Source organism: Emydura macquarii, unplaced genomic scaffold, assembly GCF_026122565.2.
Source record: "Emydura macquarii macquarii isolate MOO-44397 ecotype Brisbane River unplaced genomic scaffold, CSIRO-AGI_Emac_v2 contig_2246, whole genome shotgun sequence".
Lineage (NCBI taxonomy): Eukaryota > Metazoa > Chordata > Testudines > Chelidae > Emydura > Emydura macquarii.
In genome coordinates, this window is record NW_027132383.1 from 1,562,575 (window position 1) to 1,581,266 (window position 18,692).

At 56.6% G+C, this 18,692-nt stretch overlaps 1 protein-coding gene across 1 annotated transcript; it reads left to right on the forward strand.

The window, feature by feature from the left end:
• Positions 1-16,978, forward strand: CUNH8orf82 (chromosome unknown C8orf82 homolog). Its single transcript, XM_067560101.1, has 3 exons — positions 1-188; positions 5,728-5,776; positions 14,647-16,978. Exons 1-3 carry the CDS (start codon positions 45-47, stop codon positions 15,090-15,092), a joined length of 639 nt encoding a protein of 212 aa, XP_067416202.1. The 5' UTR covers positions 1-44; the 3' UTR covers positions 15,093-16,978.
• The last annotated feature ends 1,714 nt before the right edge of the window (positions 16,979-18,692 follow it).

The following is an 18,692-nucleotide window of genomic DNA, read 5'->3' on the forward strand; positions in this document are numbered from 1 at the left end:
CGGCCCTGGTAACCGGCCCGGGCCCGCCGCCAGCGGGGGGCGGGATGAGGCTGCTCCGCGGCGGGCTGCGCTTCCTGCGCCGGCCCGGCGGCTGCCCCGGACCCACGGGCCCCGCCGGCTACAGGCAGGGCCAGAGCCCCGCGCCGCGCACCCGGGAGTACTTCTACTACGTCGACCACCAGGGCCAGGTGGGCCGCCGGGCCGGTTCGGTTCGGTTCGGTTCGGGGCGGGGGGCGCTGGGTCGGGGTTGCCCGGGGCAGGTCCGAGGGCACCGACCAGGCCGCGTTGGGGGGGGGGCACGGGGAGAAAACTGCCCCCCCCCCGCGGGCCAAGAGCGGAGAGTGGGGCAAATGAACGTGGGCGGCTTGTGCCGGCCGCTGGCAGCCCCCGGTTACCATGGCGCCAGCCCCCCGTCTTCAGACTCCAGGAGCCGGGCTCCCCGGGACGTCTGGCTTTGAAAGCAGGAAGGTCTGGGCCGGTGCCAGACGTGGGCACGCTGCTTCCTCCTTGCCTTGTGCTCCGGGAGCCTGTGGGTGCCCTGGGGTGTGTGGGTGTGTGTCACGGTGTGTGTGGGTGTGTCACGGTGTGTGTCACGGTGTGAAGCTTTCTCCACAGCCACGAGGGCGAGAAACTTCCTTTTCTGTCAGAAGGAAGGCTGAAATCATCACATCACCACCTGACTCCGGGAGCTGGGGCTTTGAGAAAAACCCTAGTTCTCAAGTTCCAGAGGAGGAGCCGTGTCAGTCTGTTTTTAGCCAAACAGCCAGAGTCCTGTCGCACCTTGAAGACTAACCCATTTATTGGGGCTAAGCTTTCGTGGGCATTGTGGATGCATCCCACAAAGTGGGTTTCTGCCCCGAAAGTCAAGCCCAAATAAATGTGTTAGTCTTTAAGGTGCGACAGGACTCTCAGAGTTATCCAGAGACTCACGAGCAAATCGTGAGAGTTGGCCCCAGCTGGTTAATTTCGGCTCTCTCCCAGAGCAGTGACAGCAGGGTGACTGGCTGTCTTGGGAGGGTTAGATTTCTATCAGTAAATGTCCATCAGGGACCCCCAGGATATTTCCATCTGTGGTAACCCCAATTTACAGATAGGCAAAGCCAGAGAAATCCTTCTCAACAGCTCACCAGGGTTTGAGTTAAGGCTAGTGACTTTGTATGTTTTGACATGGGATGTGGACAATTGGTGTTTTAAGCATCGCAAAGATTTAACTGTTTGCATCTCAACGTGTGTTGTCGTTAAGTCACTATTGTCTGACACACACACACACACACACACACACATGTGAACTTTACACTGATACAAATCGAAAAGCTACTTAAACCCCAGACCTGGGCACAACTGTGAACATTTAAATGGATAAAAATAGTAAAAGTTTAAAAATGAACGTGGATATTACCAATCAAAACCCAATTCTGCACAGCCTCATTATATGGGACGAGGGGCCCGGAATGAGCTTTGCCCGTCGCAGTAAAGTGAGCTCAGCTACGTAGTGCCCAGCCTGCGGACAGGGAGAGCCATTCACCCGCGCTCCAGCTCTGCCTCTACACAGCAATTAAATAGGCCCATAAGCGGAGCCCCCAGAGCCCCAGTCAGCCATGGGTTTTTAATTGCAGTGTAGACATTCCCAGAGCGTCACAGCTGGACCAGGGTGTTTTGCATCCGTAGTTAATGCACATTCTGACACCTCGTCAGTCACAGGACAGAGAAGGGGGGTTAGTGGTTATAGGCTGCTGTAAGAAGCCATAAATCCAGTGTCTTTATCCACACTCTGATTTTCAGTGTCTAGCATAGTTCTGAATTGAAGCTCCCAGGGTTGTCTTTTGAAGGTGTTGTGCAGGTTTCCTTGGAGGATGGGGTCAGAGAGGTCAGCTCTGGAGTGATCGCTATGAAGCTTTCATCTTTTATCATTTTCCTGTGTGAGTTCATCTGCGAGCGCAGTGATTGTCTGGTTTCACCCTCACAGTTGTTATGGGGGCATTGGGTGCACTGGAGGTACACCACGTGTGGTGACAGGCCGGTGTAGGACTCACGGATCTTGAAAAGTGCGTTGTAGCCGTGGAGGTATGTCATTGTTTGTTGCTCTGTCAGGGTCTGGTGCTGCTTTGACATGATGGGCCCTGCTCTCTGGGGAACTTGCTTCTGATAAGAGCTTGGGGGTTGTTAGAAGGCCAGAAGAGGAGGTTTGGGAAAGATTTCTTTCAGGGTGGGGTCCCCATGAAGTATGCATCGTAACTGTTTAATGATAGCCCGTCTGGGTTCCAGTGTGGGGTGGCAGGTGACAGCTAGAGGTGGGAAGTCGGAGAGTTGGTTTTTTTCCCTGTATTGAAGCTGGTTCTTTCAAGGCATTTGGATAGCCCATTCCATGACGTGATCTGCTTCTCTGGTGGAGTGTCCTTCTTTAGTGAAGGTAGTTTTAAGTGTGTGAAGGTGTGTATCCTGGACTTTCTCCTCAGAGCATATTCTGTGGTGGCTGAGCGCCTGGCTGTAGATAACAGATTTCTTGAGGTGTTTGGGGCGGTTACAGGCTGTGTGAAGGTTGTTGTGGTGATCCGTGAGTGTTTTGTATATAGTTGTCTGTAGGGTTCCATTGCTGAAGCTGATCGTGGTGTCCAGGAAGTGGATGCCGGTGCAGGAATGTTCTAGAGAGAGTTTAATGGATGGGTGGTGGCTGCTGAAGTTGTGGTGGAAATCTACGAGGGAGCTTAGTCCAGAGGATGAAAATATCATCACTATATCTCTGGTGTATCATTGGTTTCATGGTGCATTTGTCCAGAAATTCATCCTCCAGGTGCCCATGAAGACGGTGGCATATTGGGAAGCCATCCTAGGACCCAGGGCTGTTCCCGTGGTCTGGACAAAGTGTTCGTTGAGTGGGTGAGGATGAAATAGATGAGTTTGGTGATGTGTTTGGGGCAGATATCTGAGGGTTGTCCATTGTCTTGTAGATATTTGAGGAAGACAGCTGTGCCGTCCTGGTGAGGGAGGTTGGTATCCAGAAAGGTGACACCCATGCTGGCAAGGATGGTGTTCTGAGGGAGGCTGTTCATGTTGCAGAGTTTCTGGAGGAAGTCAGTTTTGTTCCCTTGTTTGTGTATCTTGGGATGCATGTAAAAGGTCCCTGGGGTGGACTCATGGGGGATGAGGTTGTAGAGTTTCTCTTGGAGTTGTTTGGGGAAGGATTTGATGACATCCTTTAAAATCCTGGATAAATTGTGGTGTGGGGTCGACTTTGAGTTCTTTAGAGTAGGTGCTGTTGGAGAGTTGTTGGCCTCATTGACGTAATCCACGTGATTGAGAACTGCGGTGACACCACCTTTGTCTGCTGGTTTGATCACTCTCTGGTGGCTGGATTTCAGGGACTGTATAGCTGTCCTCTTGGCTGTAGAGAGATTGTGGTGGATATGATGTTTGTTAAGGATTTCACAGTCCATTTTTTTCCTGAAGCAATCAATGTCATGATCGAGTGTGTGGCTTTGTCCATTGTGGAGCGTCCCGACAGACGATGCTTTTTTCTTATGATTATCATTGGGATCATGGCAGTTGTGGATGGCGTCGTCATTGTTGTGAAAGAATTCCTGGAGGCGGTGACAGATTTCTTCTACCTCTCCACCTGTTAATATGGGATCCGGTTCTGCGGTGGGGAAGAAGTTCAGTCCCTTGGAGGGTACAGATAATTCAACTCCCGTTCAGGGTAGTCCTGATAAACTGATGATTGGAGTGTTGTGGAGGGGTCTCGGTGTCGTGGCGTCTCCCGAAGAGGTGTTCTGTGGGTTGTGAAGTTGTCCTAGTTGTTGTGTGGGAGGGCTGTCCGGTCAGGTGGTTTGTCTGGCTTGTGCAATCGGTTTAAAGGGACAATACCCCGCTCATGCCACCAGATGGTGGTAAAAAGTTAAAAATGCACATTACGGCGCCAGAGTCTTCAAACATGGTGACAGTGAGGGCAGCCTGGGCCCTGCCGTGACCCAAGAAAGGGGGTTGGCATAGCCCCGAGAGCGAGGCCTTTGTGTCCATTCTCGCCTGAAAGATGGGGGGCAATGTCCCTCAGTAGCGTGTGGGGCAGTAGCTTTGCTCAGCAGTGCGACCCCAGGGAGGCAGGTGGTGGTTACACAGGGTGAGGCTGGTGGGGAGATGTACTTGGTGAGAGGCTCTTGTAACTTGTGTGGGGTCTGGGACCCCGTCTCCCTCGAGCAGCTGGCTCCAGTGACTATATCTGCCTGGTTCTGACTCCCCGATAATGGAGTTACTCTCCTAGCCCGGGTGGGGCAGCCTGTGATCTGGCAGGACATCTGTCAGGTCTGGGATAGTTCTGCTGGGCATGAACTACGGATGATCCCTCTCATCTGGGGACAGAACTCCCTCCAACGGGAGGCAGATGAAATCTATGCCTTGGTTCTTTTGTGGGGATTCCTGGCTCCTTGGAGCCAGCAGCAGCTCCCCTCTCCCCCACCTTTCCTCCTGCTCTGCTCTGATTCATGCCAGTGGCTGCGGCATGGAGGCAGTGCCTTTCAGAGTCCATTAATGCCACCCCATGAGCAGCCAGGCAGAGTGTCCTAGAGCAAACTGCAGCCCCTCCCCTTGCTTGCCAGGGGGTCCATGCAGCGCCATTGCCGGGAGCAAAGGGGATGGCGGCTGGGTTCCCAGGAGCAGTAGCAGCGTGCTAGCTGGCAGGTCCGCAGGCTGTCCTGCTTTCAAAGCCAAACGTTATTAGTAAGCTCCACGTGAGATCTAAAGCCTGGGTATCGTCGGCTCCATGAAACGGTCTGTGTCTGGCTTGAGAAATGCGCTCTGGCCCTCTTCCAACCCTCCGGGCCGCTTGTGCCTCTCTAATCTGGTAGCATCAATTGTTCCTTTCTTCCCCCATTGAATTGAGCACGTATTGAATTGCTGGTGAATTAGTCATAGCAGGAGAGACGAAGGGTTGTAATTAGTGCTAAAGAAGTGTCTGCGGTGCCTCGACGTGTCAGCCTGATCTGTACATGAACCGTCCCAGCAAATTCAGCCTTTGGGACTGTTCGTGGCTGCTGAAGAATTGCCTCCTTCTGCTGTGGGGAGCAGGGACGACCGGCCTCATTTTCAAAGATGCCGACTGCCCAGAGAACCTGCTGATTTAAGTGGGAGCTGCGGGTGCTCAGCACATCTGGAAATCAGGCGCTTTTAGTTCCTGCTGCCAGGAAGAAGACACATGGGTGGGGACGGCTGCACGGCCTGAACATCAGGGGCCCAGTTCCCTCCCCACCCCAGAGGATACTGGAAACTCCTCCTGACACCAGGGAGTTGCTTGTTCCCTGCAGCTGGGGCGGGGGCGCCTGGCGGGGAGCGTGTTTCAGCAGGGCTGCGTTCAGACGTGAGCTGGCATGTCTGCATAGCACCTCGCTGCCCTCGATCAGCTGCGGCGACAGCGTGGAGCCAGTGCTCCAAAGCCGAGCAATGCCCAGTCCAGGCGTGTGTTGGGAGAATGGCGAGGACCAGTGGGTCACACCGAATTTGCATCCTGTGGAGCCGAGGTCTGGCTCTGTTCTTCATCGTGACCAAAGGGGCCCCACAGAGATCCACCGGCCATGCTTTGCCCCTGCCGTAGCCCACACCAGTTGGGCTGTGAACTCCTTGTGCTCTGAAATGGCTCCTGAGGGCTCCCCTGGCCTGTGGGGCACGGTCCTCTGGGGAGCCCTCCGTGCGCTCGGCAGATTGATCCTCACCGCCCGCCTCTCTCGCCTTGTTTTGCAGCTTTTCCTGGACGATGCCAAAGTGAAGAACTTCATCACCTGTTTTAAAGGTAACGGCCTCCTCCCTTTCCAGCACGCTGGGCCCCTGCCCCGCACGACCCGATTCTGCACTGCGCCGGTGAGGAGATGGTTTCTCTCCCGCCCCCCCCTGCCACCGTCCCGCCTTGGGCTGTGAGCTTGGCCACTCATGAGCTAAGCAGGGTTGGGTCGGGAGACATCTGAGGAAATCTCCTGGGTCGCAGGAAGCAGAGCTGGTGAATCAGCAGGTGAATCCTCTCCTCGGAGTCGCCACTGATCCCATGGGACCCTGCCACTCGGAGAGGCTCTCTCCCCTCTGGGGCGGTGCAGACCCCAGTGCAGCACTCAGGGGCGCTGTGCTGTAGGGAGCAGGATGGGGGGGCTCTCCTCTCTGAGCAGTGGCGTTCCAAGGGAGGACAAGGGGACCTTGGAGGAGCCGCCCCCTGTCACAGGCAGCCAGGGCGTCCTCCCGGCTCCTCCACCCCTGCGCTGGGTGCAAGGGGGGAGCCGTGGGGACCAGAGCCCATCACGCCCCCTTTCCCCCCCACACTGCTGGGCAGCCCCCGTTGCCCCCACAGCGCCGCCAACGGGGAGGGAGAGTGGGGGAGAGTGGGACATAGGCCCACAGGCGGTTCCCCCCGTGGGGCGCTGCTGCTGATGGGTGGGGAGTGAAGGGCGCTGAACCGAGGCGTGTTGTCTGGCTCAGCTCCTCCCTCTGGCCGCCTCTTTGGAGTCTCAGGTGTGGTTTAGTGGCTGGGATGATACCAGGCAGGTGCTTGGCATTGCCCAGTCAGGGCCGGCGAGCGCTTTGCAAGGGGAGAGGCCGGGCATCTAGTCTCTGTGACTGTTGTGCTCCCCCTGGCTCTGGCCACCGCTGCCCGCTGCAGTCGGGGTCAGACCTGTTTGTTGTGCGATCTTGTTGCCTTCTAGTGGCTGTAGCCCTCTGGGACGATAAGCCTACTACTGCTATGCAGTTGTGACTGTGTCCCAGGCTATCACTGTTAACTATCTATTCTGCTGCGCTTCCTAGGCGTGGAGCCAGCCTGGTTCTGCTTGTGCAGCAGGCGTCGTGGGCTGTGGTGTGAGGGATATAACTGAGCTCAGTCCTCCAGCCCCGCTAATCACACATGCGGAAACACAGTCCTCCTTGCTGCTTGTAGGAGGGGTTTATTCTGGGATCTGCCTTCAGGACGGCTGCACTGACTTCCGCAGCACTTGCTGCTGCCATCTGAGCTGTGTGATCCATGAGCACACCCCGTTGCAGGGACAGATGGGGAGCGGGACCCTTGGAAGGGCCAGGCTGGGATTGTGTAAGTGAAAGTTCAGGGCAGGCTTTGCTAAGGCCGGAGATGATTCCTAAAATCCCCTCACTTAGCTCCTCTGCAGGATTTGTATCTCCCTCTGGCGCTGCACTCATCCCCTTTTCATGTGCTGCTTTTTAAGAGCTGCTTGTGTGAGTGTAATCCGTAATCAGGCCGGCTGACCACCGGAGACAGCTGCACCCATGTGTCATTAAAGCAACTCATCTGCAGGCAAATCTGCGCTCCCCTGTACCAGCAGCCTGCTGCGCCCGGGGCAGTGGGTGAGGAGAAAACCCGCTTGTGATTGAAACGTGTTTGGTGGGGGGTTACCCTGAGATCAGTTCTCCCCCTTCGTGGCTTGGATGAGCGCAGAGGGGTTCACCACGCCACCGTGTAGCAGGTCACTGTTCGTTTGCCACCCCTACAATAAGCGTTCTCCGGCATCAGCGGCTGTGACAAATGGCTGGGTAAATGCAAATGGGGCTTTAAGATCCACTGATATTTTCACATGAGCTGAAAACTGGGATTTAGATTCTAAGTCCCCTGAGCCGCTCCTGGCCGGTGGCCCTGCTTGGCCTGCCAGTGCCACCACTTGGCATGTTGGTAGCCTGGCGTGGTCGGGGCCTGGCCCTCTTCCGGACGGGTCACCTGTCAGCAACCCCTCCCCCTGCTTGCTGGCCATCAGTCAACTCTCCACTTCGGACCAACCAGGGCTTGGGAGGTGGAGGAGGTAGCATAGTCACACAAACCTTGCCCCACAGAATAGAGCAAAATGCAGCCCCACCCCCCCCATTTAAATGTGGCTCTGCAGCCACAGAGACTACAGGTCCCAGCATGCAATGCTCAGCCTTCATTTGGACCACAGGCTCAGCTCAAGATGAAGCATTGCATGCTGGGACCTGTAGTCTTTTAGCGAGTTGTGATTGGTACATGGCTGTGACATCACCTGCATGGATATCAGCTGGCCAATCAGGACATGCCTCTGGACAATCAAATAGACATGGACAACCATCAGTAGACTTGTTTGCTACGTTCCAGGCAGGTGCCCCCATGCATGCTCTCAGGTGGCCGGAGGGTTACACAGGTGTTGTTCCAGGCCAGATCTACCTTCCAACTTTTTTTTTACTGATGATAGTGTGTGACCCAGATAAAACCCAGCTTGACTCTCAGATCCTGGGTGAATTTGGTGCCGAACATTAGGAAAATCCTCTTGTGAACTGAGCATGTCCGATCAGATAATCAGGCACCCCAACATCTTTGGGGGTTGCTTTCCAGAGAACAGCGCTGTAAACTGCCTCCCTAAAATCTGCTTGTCCTCACTTCCAGAAGGCTCCTCCCACCCCAGCTGGCCTTGGGGGTTATGTTTCTTCTACTCGTGGGAGGAGTGACTCCTCTAGCAAAGTTTACACCCCGCCATGCGTTTAAAGGTGCTGGAGTAATTCCATTGATTCACGCAGGGGACAAATTTGGACCCTTATTTTCAAGTGACTGAAAACGTGGGTGGGAAGTAAATTGTGACGTTCACTCAGGTTCCAACAGCTGCTGTCAGTTACGAAGGGCAGGACACGGGGATGGTTTCCTCAACGCTGGGATGTGAACCTCAGGCCTCGAAGCTACAAATTAACTCTCCCCTGAGTCTCCCTACAGCAGAGGCACATGGTTTGCATGAGATCACAGTTGTCTGTGCCTGGGTGAGGGAGGTGCAGCCTGCTGAGATTACAGATCCCAACATGCGACAGTCCCGCCTGATCCGAACGCCCTGGGCGTGCCAGAACTCGCAGTCTGTGTGGATCCAGCGTTGGTAGCGGTGAAGACAACACTGCAGCGCTCTGTGTGCCGGGTCTGTCTGCGTCTCTCCCTGCCCACCCCGCCAGGATAAAATAAACCAGGGAAACCCCTGTTCTGGCTCCAGGGCCGGCTTGCTCTCCACTCTGTGTGCTGGGATGGAGGGGAAGTGACTTGCCCAAGGTCACCCGGCAGCTCAGTGGCAGAGCCAGGAATAGAGCCCAGGTCTCCTGAGTCCCCTCCGGTGTTCTGTCCAGATGGTATGATCCCACCGTCATGGCACGCAGGCTTCCCCAGGCATCTGCACGCCTCCGCTCTTGCTCTGTAGCAAGGTCAGAGCAGCCTGTTCTTGGCCGTTCGCCCCGAGCCCTTTCACTTGGCAGGCTGCTTCCCAGTGGGCCCGGGTCAAAGCCAGGACTCCTGGTTCAGTTCTCAGCTCTGACACTGACACGCTGCAACGCCCGGGGTGAGTGGCTTTCCCGGGGCGGCTGTAGGGCATCACGCGCTGTCTGTAGGTCTCGAGGGTCTCCGATAAAAAGGACTAAATTATTGCTGCTTCCCATGTACCAATGTCTGTTGTGCCTTTCAGCCTGGATCTCAGGGCGCTGCCCCACCAGGAAGGTGTAGCGACCCCCGTGAGGGCAGGTGAAGGATATATAGGCATTGCTTCACCCACTGGTAGAATGCAGCAGCTGTTAACAGGGCAGGGTAGTGGGCTCGACCGACGGGGGAGGACTCCGTATTGAGCTGCCCATGCTGCTCCCTGCAGCACAGCACCCCTAGCACTGCGACAGCCTGGCACGGCAGAGTGTTCCCTGGAAGTCTCCCATCCCAGTGTTTGGCCTGACCAAGCCCTGCTCAGTGCAAGATCCGACTCAGAGAAGTTGGGGATCGGAGGAGCGAATAGGTCTGTCCTGCTGCTAACATGGACCAAAGTCCAGGATCTCCTGGCAGCAGATACAGCTGGCCCCTGACTAGCCGGCATCTGGGACTCCCCCTAGCCCTGGCACCATCTTTCTTCGAGCGCACGTGTGTGTGGGATATGCTGCTCCTTTCACTCCGTTTTGGTCCATCCTAGTCTGCGTCCCTTTAAAAACTGTTGGCAGGTCAGTGTTTCTCCAGCAGCGGATTCTCTAGCAAAGACACCACAGTGCCTTTTGCATATTCATTTCCTTTGCCCAATTACAGTTTCAGCTCTTGCTATTAATAAATTCTGTTGACTTCTCCCCTGCCTGTTAAAACCCCTAAGCCTTCCACCTTTTTAACTCTATTTCCCTGATTGAAAGAGGCAATAGAGGGTGAGTGGCTGCTGTTTGCCTCCCCTCGCTGTATTTTAAGTGAGCAATCAGCCACAGTCTAGCCACCCTCTTCCTGGCGCTGCTCCAGAAGAAAGCTGTTAAATTGCTTGATGAAGGAGGCAAGGAGAAACTGAGCGATAAAATACACCATTAGCTAACAAAAAGGGGTCCAGCCAGCAGGGTATAAACTAATAGATACAGGGAAGTCATTTGCTTTTGCCAAATGACTTCTTCCTGAGCTTCAGCTTTTCCATGAGCTCCCAGCAGCTCTCGCTGGCAGGGTAGGTGCAGAGGCAACACTGCAGCTGTATAGTGTTTTTAAAGGTGATTTGTGATGACCTGATTGCTGTAGGAGACAATTCACTTGGCTAACAGGAAGCTGTGACTTTTATTGCTTCATTATCTTTATTACATAAAAATAACTGGAAAAGGCGTCAGCCGTGCCTCTGTGCCCTTGAAAGATCAGCGAGCTGCAGAGCTGGCCAGCGTTGGCACGGGGCTCTGCCACCGGAGCCGCCCGGCAGCAGCAAGGGGTGTGTAATGGGCAAACGATCCCCAGCCAAAATCAGCTGCTTCACCGTGAGAAGCCAGAGTCCTCCGCCAAAGGAGAGTCCCCCCGACTTGCCTGCCAGCGTGACTTGCTGTCTCCCCCTTCTTTGTGCACACGCTCCCCGGAGCTGCGTTCTGAGCTCAGTTGTGCTGGTGTAGATGTCTGGAGTGACTCTGTTGAAGGCCATGGAGTTACTTTGGATTTCTTTGGGGGAAACTGATCGGGATCTGGCCAGAGTTCTGGGGAAGCGGGTAGGCAGCAGGTAGGTTTCAGCAAGCTAGCTAATGTACCTCCGGAAAACAGGGTGACTGGCATCTCATCGCAGGATTGTGAGGTCCTGCAAGGTTTCCTTTAGTCCATTCCCCAGGGACCAGTCCATGAGCAGTCCTTGGTGATTCACCAGCGCTCTGGCCAGCTCTAAACGACCCAAACTCCTTCCTTCGGGCAACTTTTCCACTGTCCAACAGACCTCGCTGTGAGGAAGCCCTTCCCTCTGTTCGGTACATCCCGAAGGATGGTCTTGTGGGTAAGGCATTGGGCCGAGTCGAATTCCCAGCTCTGTCGCTCACTCACTGTGTCACCTGGCAAGTCCCTTTGTCTCTGTGCTTCAGTCCCCCACTTGTAAAAGGGGGTAACTGCGCTTTCCTACCTGACAGGGCCAGGAGGAGCGGGTAAACGAATGGCTGTTTGTAAGGCACTTGTATGACTGGCCTTCGTCCCAGTAGTAAAGTACCTAGACAGATCAGTTTCAGCCCCTTACTTCTGGTTGTAATTCTCTGCATTTCACTGCCCCATTCCAGCCAAAGCCCACTGTGTACACACCCTACTGAAGTCCCGTGAGGTGGATCCGTTTCCTTGCCCCTGTTTCACAGAGGGTGGTTAACTGAGACGGAGAGCTATTAAGAGACTTTCCCAAGGTCACACAGCTTCTCGGTGGCAGAGCTGGGCATAGACCGCTAGACTCCCCTCCCTTCCCCCTCTGTGCATCACTTGCCTGTTTAGATGGTAAATTCCTTGAGGAAGCGACTGTCTTCGTGTATCGTAGGTACAGCCCCAAACACAACCGGAGTCCGGTCCAGGCCTCTGCCTGCCCTTGTAATACATAGGCTCTAGTTATTATTTAGTGTATCTCTTCTCTTCTCCCCCTTGGCACACCGACAGAGCTCTGCTCTCTCATTAGGCGTGACCCCCTGTGGGGAATATTTCCAATCCCAGATGCACTGACCCGTTTTTCAACAATCATCTGTGTCGGTTTTCAGGAATATGTGAGATCTTGGCAATAGATTTCAAATCAAATGCGACACCGACTCTGACAAATGGAGCGGGGGCTCTGTCACGAGGGCTGCGCTGGCGCCTTCTCCTCTGTTAATTAATGCCTGGCTCGTTTTCGGTAGTGCTCACCATGTGCGAGGCCCTTTCTAAAGACAAAAGGGCCCCGTCCCAAAGAACTTCCATCGGAGAAGATTCGGGCTAAGGGGCACAACGGGCGAGGGATGTGGTCAAGGTGGCCTTGGTCACTCAGCTTGCAGTAACACCGTTGATTTTTTTTCAGGAGCTGGCTAGGTTCTAACCCGGGGGCCCCAGCCGCCCGATAAGCAGCCAGCTCGTTTCTTGTAGGCCTCCCGGAGAAGCAGGACTTCCCCAAAGGGCTGCATGCAGAGAGGACATGGCCCCGCAGGGCAGCTTGGGAAGGATGTTCCAGGCGTAGGGAGCGGAAGGAGGATGGAAGGAATGGCTGAACGGCCTTGAGACTTGGAGGAGAAAGAGAGAGATGCAGAAAGAGAGGAGGGGGGGTGAGGAGGAGACAGTCCTGCAGGGCGCTGAAAGCAGAGCCAAGGAGTTTGCATCTGATGTGGTGAAGGAGGAGCCAGTGGAGGGATGAAATGATGAGAGAGAGGAGGGAAGAAGGTGCTGGCCTGTCCCTTTCTCTTTCCTGCTCCTGGCCATAGAGCAAAGCCATGAAACTGACCAGATCTTGTATGTTTCACTTTCCTGCTTTGCTCAGGTATAGGGGACAGTGGGAGTCTGGCAACAGACAGGTGCTCCGTGGCAGGCTGGGTTCTGCACTGCTGCAGTGCGACTCTGGAGCGTCCCCACGAGGTTCAAGCTGTGTCAGGCATCAGCCACCGGGGAGAGAGGTCTGATGCCCCCTGGTTCTAAAGATAGTGCTGACAGCGAAGATGTAGAAGCAGTGTCCAGGGAGCTGTCGATGGCTGTTATCAGCAAGGGCTGATTCGTTAGCCCCATAAAGCCCCCAGCAGCCTTTAGAAGTCAGCTGGAGATGCGCTGCGCACAGTCAGCCGAGAGAGGAACGAGAGGCCTTTTACAGATGGGAATTAATCAGGAGTGACGTTTCCAGGAATTGCTGTGGGGCTGCCTCCTGATTAGCCTGCCGGAGTGCTGGGATGGAAGCAGCCAGGTGCAGGTTTGCTAATCTCCAAGAGAGACGTTGCTTAAAGGCTGTAACTGCATTTAAATAAAAGGCCGTGGGGAGCAGGATGGTACCTGACTCTGAACAGCCCATCTCCAGCCAGGAGCAGATCAGTCGTCAGGCCCATGCAAGGCCAGGGAGTCGCCATTGCTTGGACTCCTCCCTCCTCAGCATGCATTTTGGGCTGGGTTTAAAGTGAATTAGAGCCAGGAGTGAGCCCCATGCTCCGAGGTTCCCGAGGGTGCAGCAGAGCCCCTCAGGGAACGTGGCTTTTGGGTGCCTGACATCTGGGGTTGCTACTAAACCCGCTCGCTGAGTGGGGACGGCGTGCGTGTCAGGTAAAAGAGGCTCCAGCATTGTAGTGCGCACAGATCTACTTCCCGGGCCACACAGGCCCCTTCGCCCTGGGATCCAGAGCTCCCAGCCCCGCTAGAACTCTCCTGCGGTGCCCTTGGCTGCCTGGCGAGGGAGGCACTCAGCGGTGGGTTGAGTTGCCCAGGGTCACACAGTTCGTGGCAGAACTGGGAATGGAACCCAGGAGTCCTCCCTTCCAGCGCCTTGATCTAACCACTAGGCATCCCTCCCACGTGCTTTGCATCTGGCTTCAATATCGCCCCTCAGGCAAGGGGAGATCACGGGAGGAACGACTCCAGTGCCAGACTGGCGTTCCCTGCAGCAGTCGCAGGCCAGTCCCCGGGGCGCTGGGACTGCTGGCCAGGATGCGGCGTTCGCTCTGCCACCAGGAAGATCAGTGCAAAGCGGGGGAAGGAGAGTTCAGATCCAGGGGTAAAGAGGGAGCTTTGCACTGACGTGGGACAGACTGTCTGCGCTCTGAGAGCAGGAATCTCGCTTGGTGTCCCAGGAGCGGCCGGTGCGGGGAAAGCCTGGGGGTGCACAGAGGGACTAGGCCTGGCCCAGCTGACACAGCGTCCTCCAGGCGCCTCCGTCCAGGACCAGGCAGCAGCTCTGTTAGTAATGCTGAATGGCAGGGAACAGCCCTGGAACAAGGAAGGCACTGGCTGACTGTCAGGCAGAGCGCTGGTCCCTCCTTACCGGTGGGGAAACCTGAACTCCGGGCCTGGCCTGATGCCGGGGTCTTCAGGAATCCAGTAAGAGCGCCGGGGTCGGCCTCAGGCCAGCAGGCACCGTGGGGAGGGAGGCGAAGGAGGATCTGGGTGCAGGAAGCTCAGGAGCTTGCAGATGAGACGTGGGAATTCGTCCGTAGGTGACATCAACACACCCTGCTCAGCAGGTCCCAGCCAACCCTCATTGCCACCTGGCAGCTCTTCAGTGCCCCTGAGTGCGGGGGGGGGCTCACAAAATCCTCCCCCCAGGTGACAGCCTGAGCAGAGAGGCCAAGGGCTGCGTGGGCCATGGAGAAAACTCCCCTCCCTGCAGAGCAGGGCTAGGCCAGCTGGCAGGGCCGTGTGGGGGAGAGCCGGCTCAGCTCTGCCCTGCCCTGCCCTGCCCTGGGGATCCATCTTCCTAGGCCGTCATCCTGGCTCTGAACCTCCTGTGGTTTCTCTCTGATTCCCAGACAGGCAGTTCCTCGTCTTCTTCTTCAAACAGCTGCAGCTGAACCGGAGCGGGCGCTACCAGGACGCCTTCCCCTACCTCTCCCCCTGCGGCCGCGAGCACAACTTTATACGCTGCGATGACCGCCCCATCGTCTTCACCCACCTGCTGCGGGACCCGGCGGGCGAGGAGCGGCTCTCCTACTGTGGCGGCGGGGACGGGCTGGTGGTCAGCTTCCAGCCAGAGAAGCTGGTGATGTTCCCCGAGAACGGGCGCGTCTACCACCCGGCCCCGCAGAAAGCCGGCAGCGTGGGGCTGGTGAAATCGGCGCTGGCCTTCGAGCTGAGCCCCTGCTTTGAGTACAGCCAGGGCACCGGCGGGCCCCCCACCCACTTCCGCTGGCAGGGCGAGCGCTACACCCTCACCAACGAGCTGGTGCAGCTGATCCGCTCCGGCAGCAACGCCTGAGCTGGGGCGTCACCCAGTGAGGCCAGCTGGCCCTGAGGACAGAGCAAGGGCCGGCCCAGAGACTGGCCAGCCGCAGTCGTGTCGGCTGCTTTGCGACGGCCTCGGCACAGCACCTCCGCGGCACTCACTGGGGCAGATCGCACCCAGCCCCCATGCTGCACAGCACCCCTTGGCTGCCATCCCCACGGGCCCCACCTCCCACAGGGGCCTGGGCGCTCTCTGCTGTGGTCTGGGCAGCCATGAGCTCCAGCAGCCGCCGCCTCCTGGGAGCAGAAGGGAAGCCGGGAAAGCAGCAGCTCTTGTCCCCTCTGGCCCAAGCAGACGGCCAAGCGAGAGATGAACGGAGCCCCAGTTTTGCCACTGCAGGGGGAGCTGGGCTGGAATCCTGTCCCTGGGGAGCAGAGCGGGGTGGGGCAGACCCCGTTTCTGCTGATCTCTGGCCCTGCGTGTTTCCGCTTTGGGGGCTGGGGAGCCCAGCCCGCTGCCCTCGTGCTGCTCACAGCACAGATCTAGGTTCCCTTGAGAGTGTGATCAACATCAGCAGGGCTAAGCCTCATGCCAGCCTGTCCCGGGGGGGTTGAATCCAGCCTCTGCCTCTCAACCGACCCCAGCACAGAGCACCGCCGGGTTCCCTGCCAAAACCAATCGATGCGCGAGGTCTCTGAGCCGCGCAGACCTCGTCTTAAAAGGCTTTTTTGCCAGGGATTTAATGGTCCTTGACAGCTTTCGAGCGGGACCCTAACCTTAGCCAGGCTGCGCTGCCCCTGGCATCTATTAGCAGCAGCCGGCACAGAAAGTGTCTCTGACGATCCTCAGATCCTATTTTTAGACAGCCCAAAGTGTGCTGGGTTCTCTCACTGCTCGGCGGCAGCGAGGGGCGTTGTGGGGAGTGGGGTGGGAGGGATGGAGCCCAGGCTGGGATCCGTGACCACAAGAGATGGGTGCTCCTGTCCTGGGGATTCGCAAATCTCATTAACCCCTTGGCTGCTGTGCTCCGTGCCCTGGCTCGATGGGCTGGGCTGGGGGAGTTGAGCTGCCGGGTTCCCTGCTGCGTAAATTTCACACGTTGCCTCACCTGGAATTTTCCAGCAGCCGCTGATTGTAGGCGCTGCCAGTTTTGGTATCCGGGCTGAGACCCCTCCAGCCTGACATTTTAGAGGGGGCTGAGCACCCACAGCTCAGGTGGTATTGTGGGGGTTCAGCACCTTCCAAAATGCCTCCAGTTGGGTACCCAGAATCAGAAGGCACTTCTGAAGGTGTGGCTGCTCAATTGTGAAACTGGCCAATAGACCTTGGTGAGATGCCCTGAGATCTTTCTGTGCAAAGCAGCATGTAGCGTTACTGTGCTGCACTGCTTGTGCCATGCCGTTAGTTCAGTGGAAGGCTGTCCGGGGGGGGACAAGGCCCTAGGTACCAGGACGGCAGCAGTCAAGTGGTAAATGAGTCGCATACGTTCCCCTCTGGAACAGGCCCTTCCTCCGAATGGTTTGATGCTGCCTCAGCCTCGGGCAAAAGCCTGTCCCTTGATTTTGATTCCTCAGACTGGAAATGCCCAAATGAAGGGAGGAGGAGGGGGGGAGAAGACGCCCAGCAGTGTGCATGTGGCTAAGCCGACGAGGCTGCATGGGTGGGAGATCTGTATGTGACGTGCAAGTCGGTCCCATGTCCCCTTCCCAGAGGGGCCGGATAAACTGATGTACTGGAATTGATTGCGGTGCGCCAGCTGTGCTGCAAACAGCTGCTCCACTTGGCTGCCACCTCCTTTTACACACGCGCGTGCACATGCACACGCACTCTCTCTCGCTCTGTACATGGCTGGAGTCTCTTTGGGTGGAACGGTTTGGTGTTTTATCTGCGAGAACCACTTAATAAATTGATTGGCAGTGGCCTGGCCTGATTTCTGTTATGGGATCACTGGGTTGTGGGGTCCAACCTTCCCACAGGTTCAGGGATCCAAGCTTGCTTTCCAGCTAGCAGGCCCTTCTCTGTCAGTCACCTGTGTGGACAGTCGTCCCGTCTCCCCCACCCCAACTGCCAGAGGAGCTGGGTTCATGGCTACAGAGGAGGAGGTTGAACTGTGAGTGCTGCCTCCTTCATGCTTTCCTGAGTAGCAGGAAGGCCCCACTCCTCTGGACTCTCCATACCTGCCCGGCGGCCAGTGCTCTCTTGCTGATGTTACCTCCAGCCGCTGTTTCTAAACTCTCTGCTCCTGCTGCCTGCACAGCGGGAAGTAGCATTGCTGGGGTTGTTAGAGCTGCGGGTGCTAAGGTCGGAGAGTACAGAGAGCTGTGTTGGAAAGGAGCATCTGCACTGCAGATCCCAAAGGGGTGCACTGCCAGGCTGTGCTGGGGCAGGGACACACCCACAGCCCGCATGTGTGTACTCAGCACGTGGTTATCGTGTGGTTCCTAGCAATGGGAGTGCTAGTGTGCTATGAAGGGCTCTTTAAGCTAGGGAAGTGAGACAGGGCAAGCACCGAACGCTGGAAGTTAAAACACGACACGTTCCAATTAGATGCATTTTTCGGTTGGGGTGAGTCACCGCTGGACCCAGCTACCAAGCAAAGTGGTGGATTCTCCATCTCTCGATGGCGTCAGAGCCAGGCTGGCTGCCTTCTCGATGAGCTGCTTCAGCCAAACAAGTGACGGCGCTGAATGGAGAGGTGCCTGGGAGGAGGTCAGACTGGGTGATCCAAGGGCCCCTTCTGGCCTGAACTCTGAGATGAGCACACAAGGTGCAGGAGAACCATGGGCCGGGCCCTGGGAGAGAAGCACCTCGGAGCAGCCGCAGCTCGCCTGTTGGTCAGCCCGTTGGTACAAGGGGAGGCAGTTTGCTGTGATGGGTGTTTTCCCTAGTGTCCCCTTTGCAGAGCACTGTGAATTGAGGCCCCGGGGGAGTTTAGTTTGTCCTCTTTTCAAAGAGCAGCGGGACCAAAGGGTGCGTTTACGCTAGGCCCTGTGTGTAAACAGCTAAATCCATGTGGTGCGCGCGCAGACGCCAGTGTCTGAAAGCTGCTAACACGGATCGCCACCTAGGATCGCCACGTGTCTTCGAATTACTGCTCAGTTCGATGCTCGCTCCCGGTCATTGGGGCTGTCACAGGAGAAGCGAGAGTCCTGCTGAAGCACAGATAAATGAGACGTGTCAGACTGTGGAATGGCTTCTTTGGGACCCCTGTTGCTCAAGACCCTTGAAATAGTTTGAACAAAGCCCTGATTAGTGCCTGGGGGCCGGGAATGCCCTGATTCTGGCTGGGCGATGGATTGGCTGAGCCCACAAGTGATTCGTTGCCTCGCCCTCCACCCATCTTGGGTCCGTGGTGGCTAAGCTACTCACCCAGCCATCCCGTACCTATAGCTCCACGCTACAGCCTTATGCCGAAATGCCCCCTGGGGAGCGGGGCGAGGCCTGCCTGGATCTCACCCTGCCCTCCACCCCGGGGGAATTTCAGCCAGGGCTTGTGTCATGCACTGCACAAGCCCAGTCTGTCCTGTCCAAGGCACATGGCCTGAGCAGATCCCCGCCCTCCAAGGCGCTTGTCCTGCATGAGGGCTAGTTTCTGCCAGATTTCCTCTTTCTCCCTTAAGCCATATTGGCTTT

Excerpts from the sequence above, each read along its gene's own strand:
- CUNH8orf82 (XM_067560101.1), top strand. The coding sequence starts at position 45 with ATGAGGCTGCTCCGCGGCGGGCTGCGCTTCCTGCGCCGGCCCGGCGGC. Across the intron at positions 189-5,727 it reads ACGTCGACCACCAGGGCCAG|CTTTTCCTGGACGATGCCAA; the intron begins GTGGGCCGCCGG and ends CTTGTTTTGCAG. Across the intron at positions 5,777-14,646 it reads CTTCATCACCTGTTTTAAAG|ACAGGCAGTTCCTCGTCTTC; the intron begins GTAACGGCCTCC and ends TCTGATTCCCAG.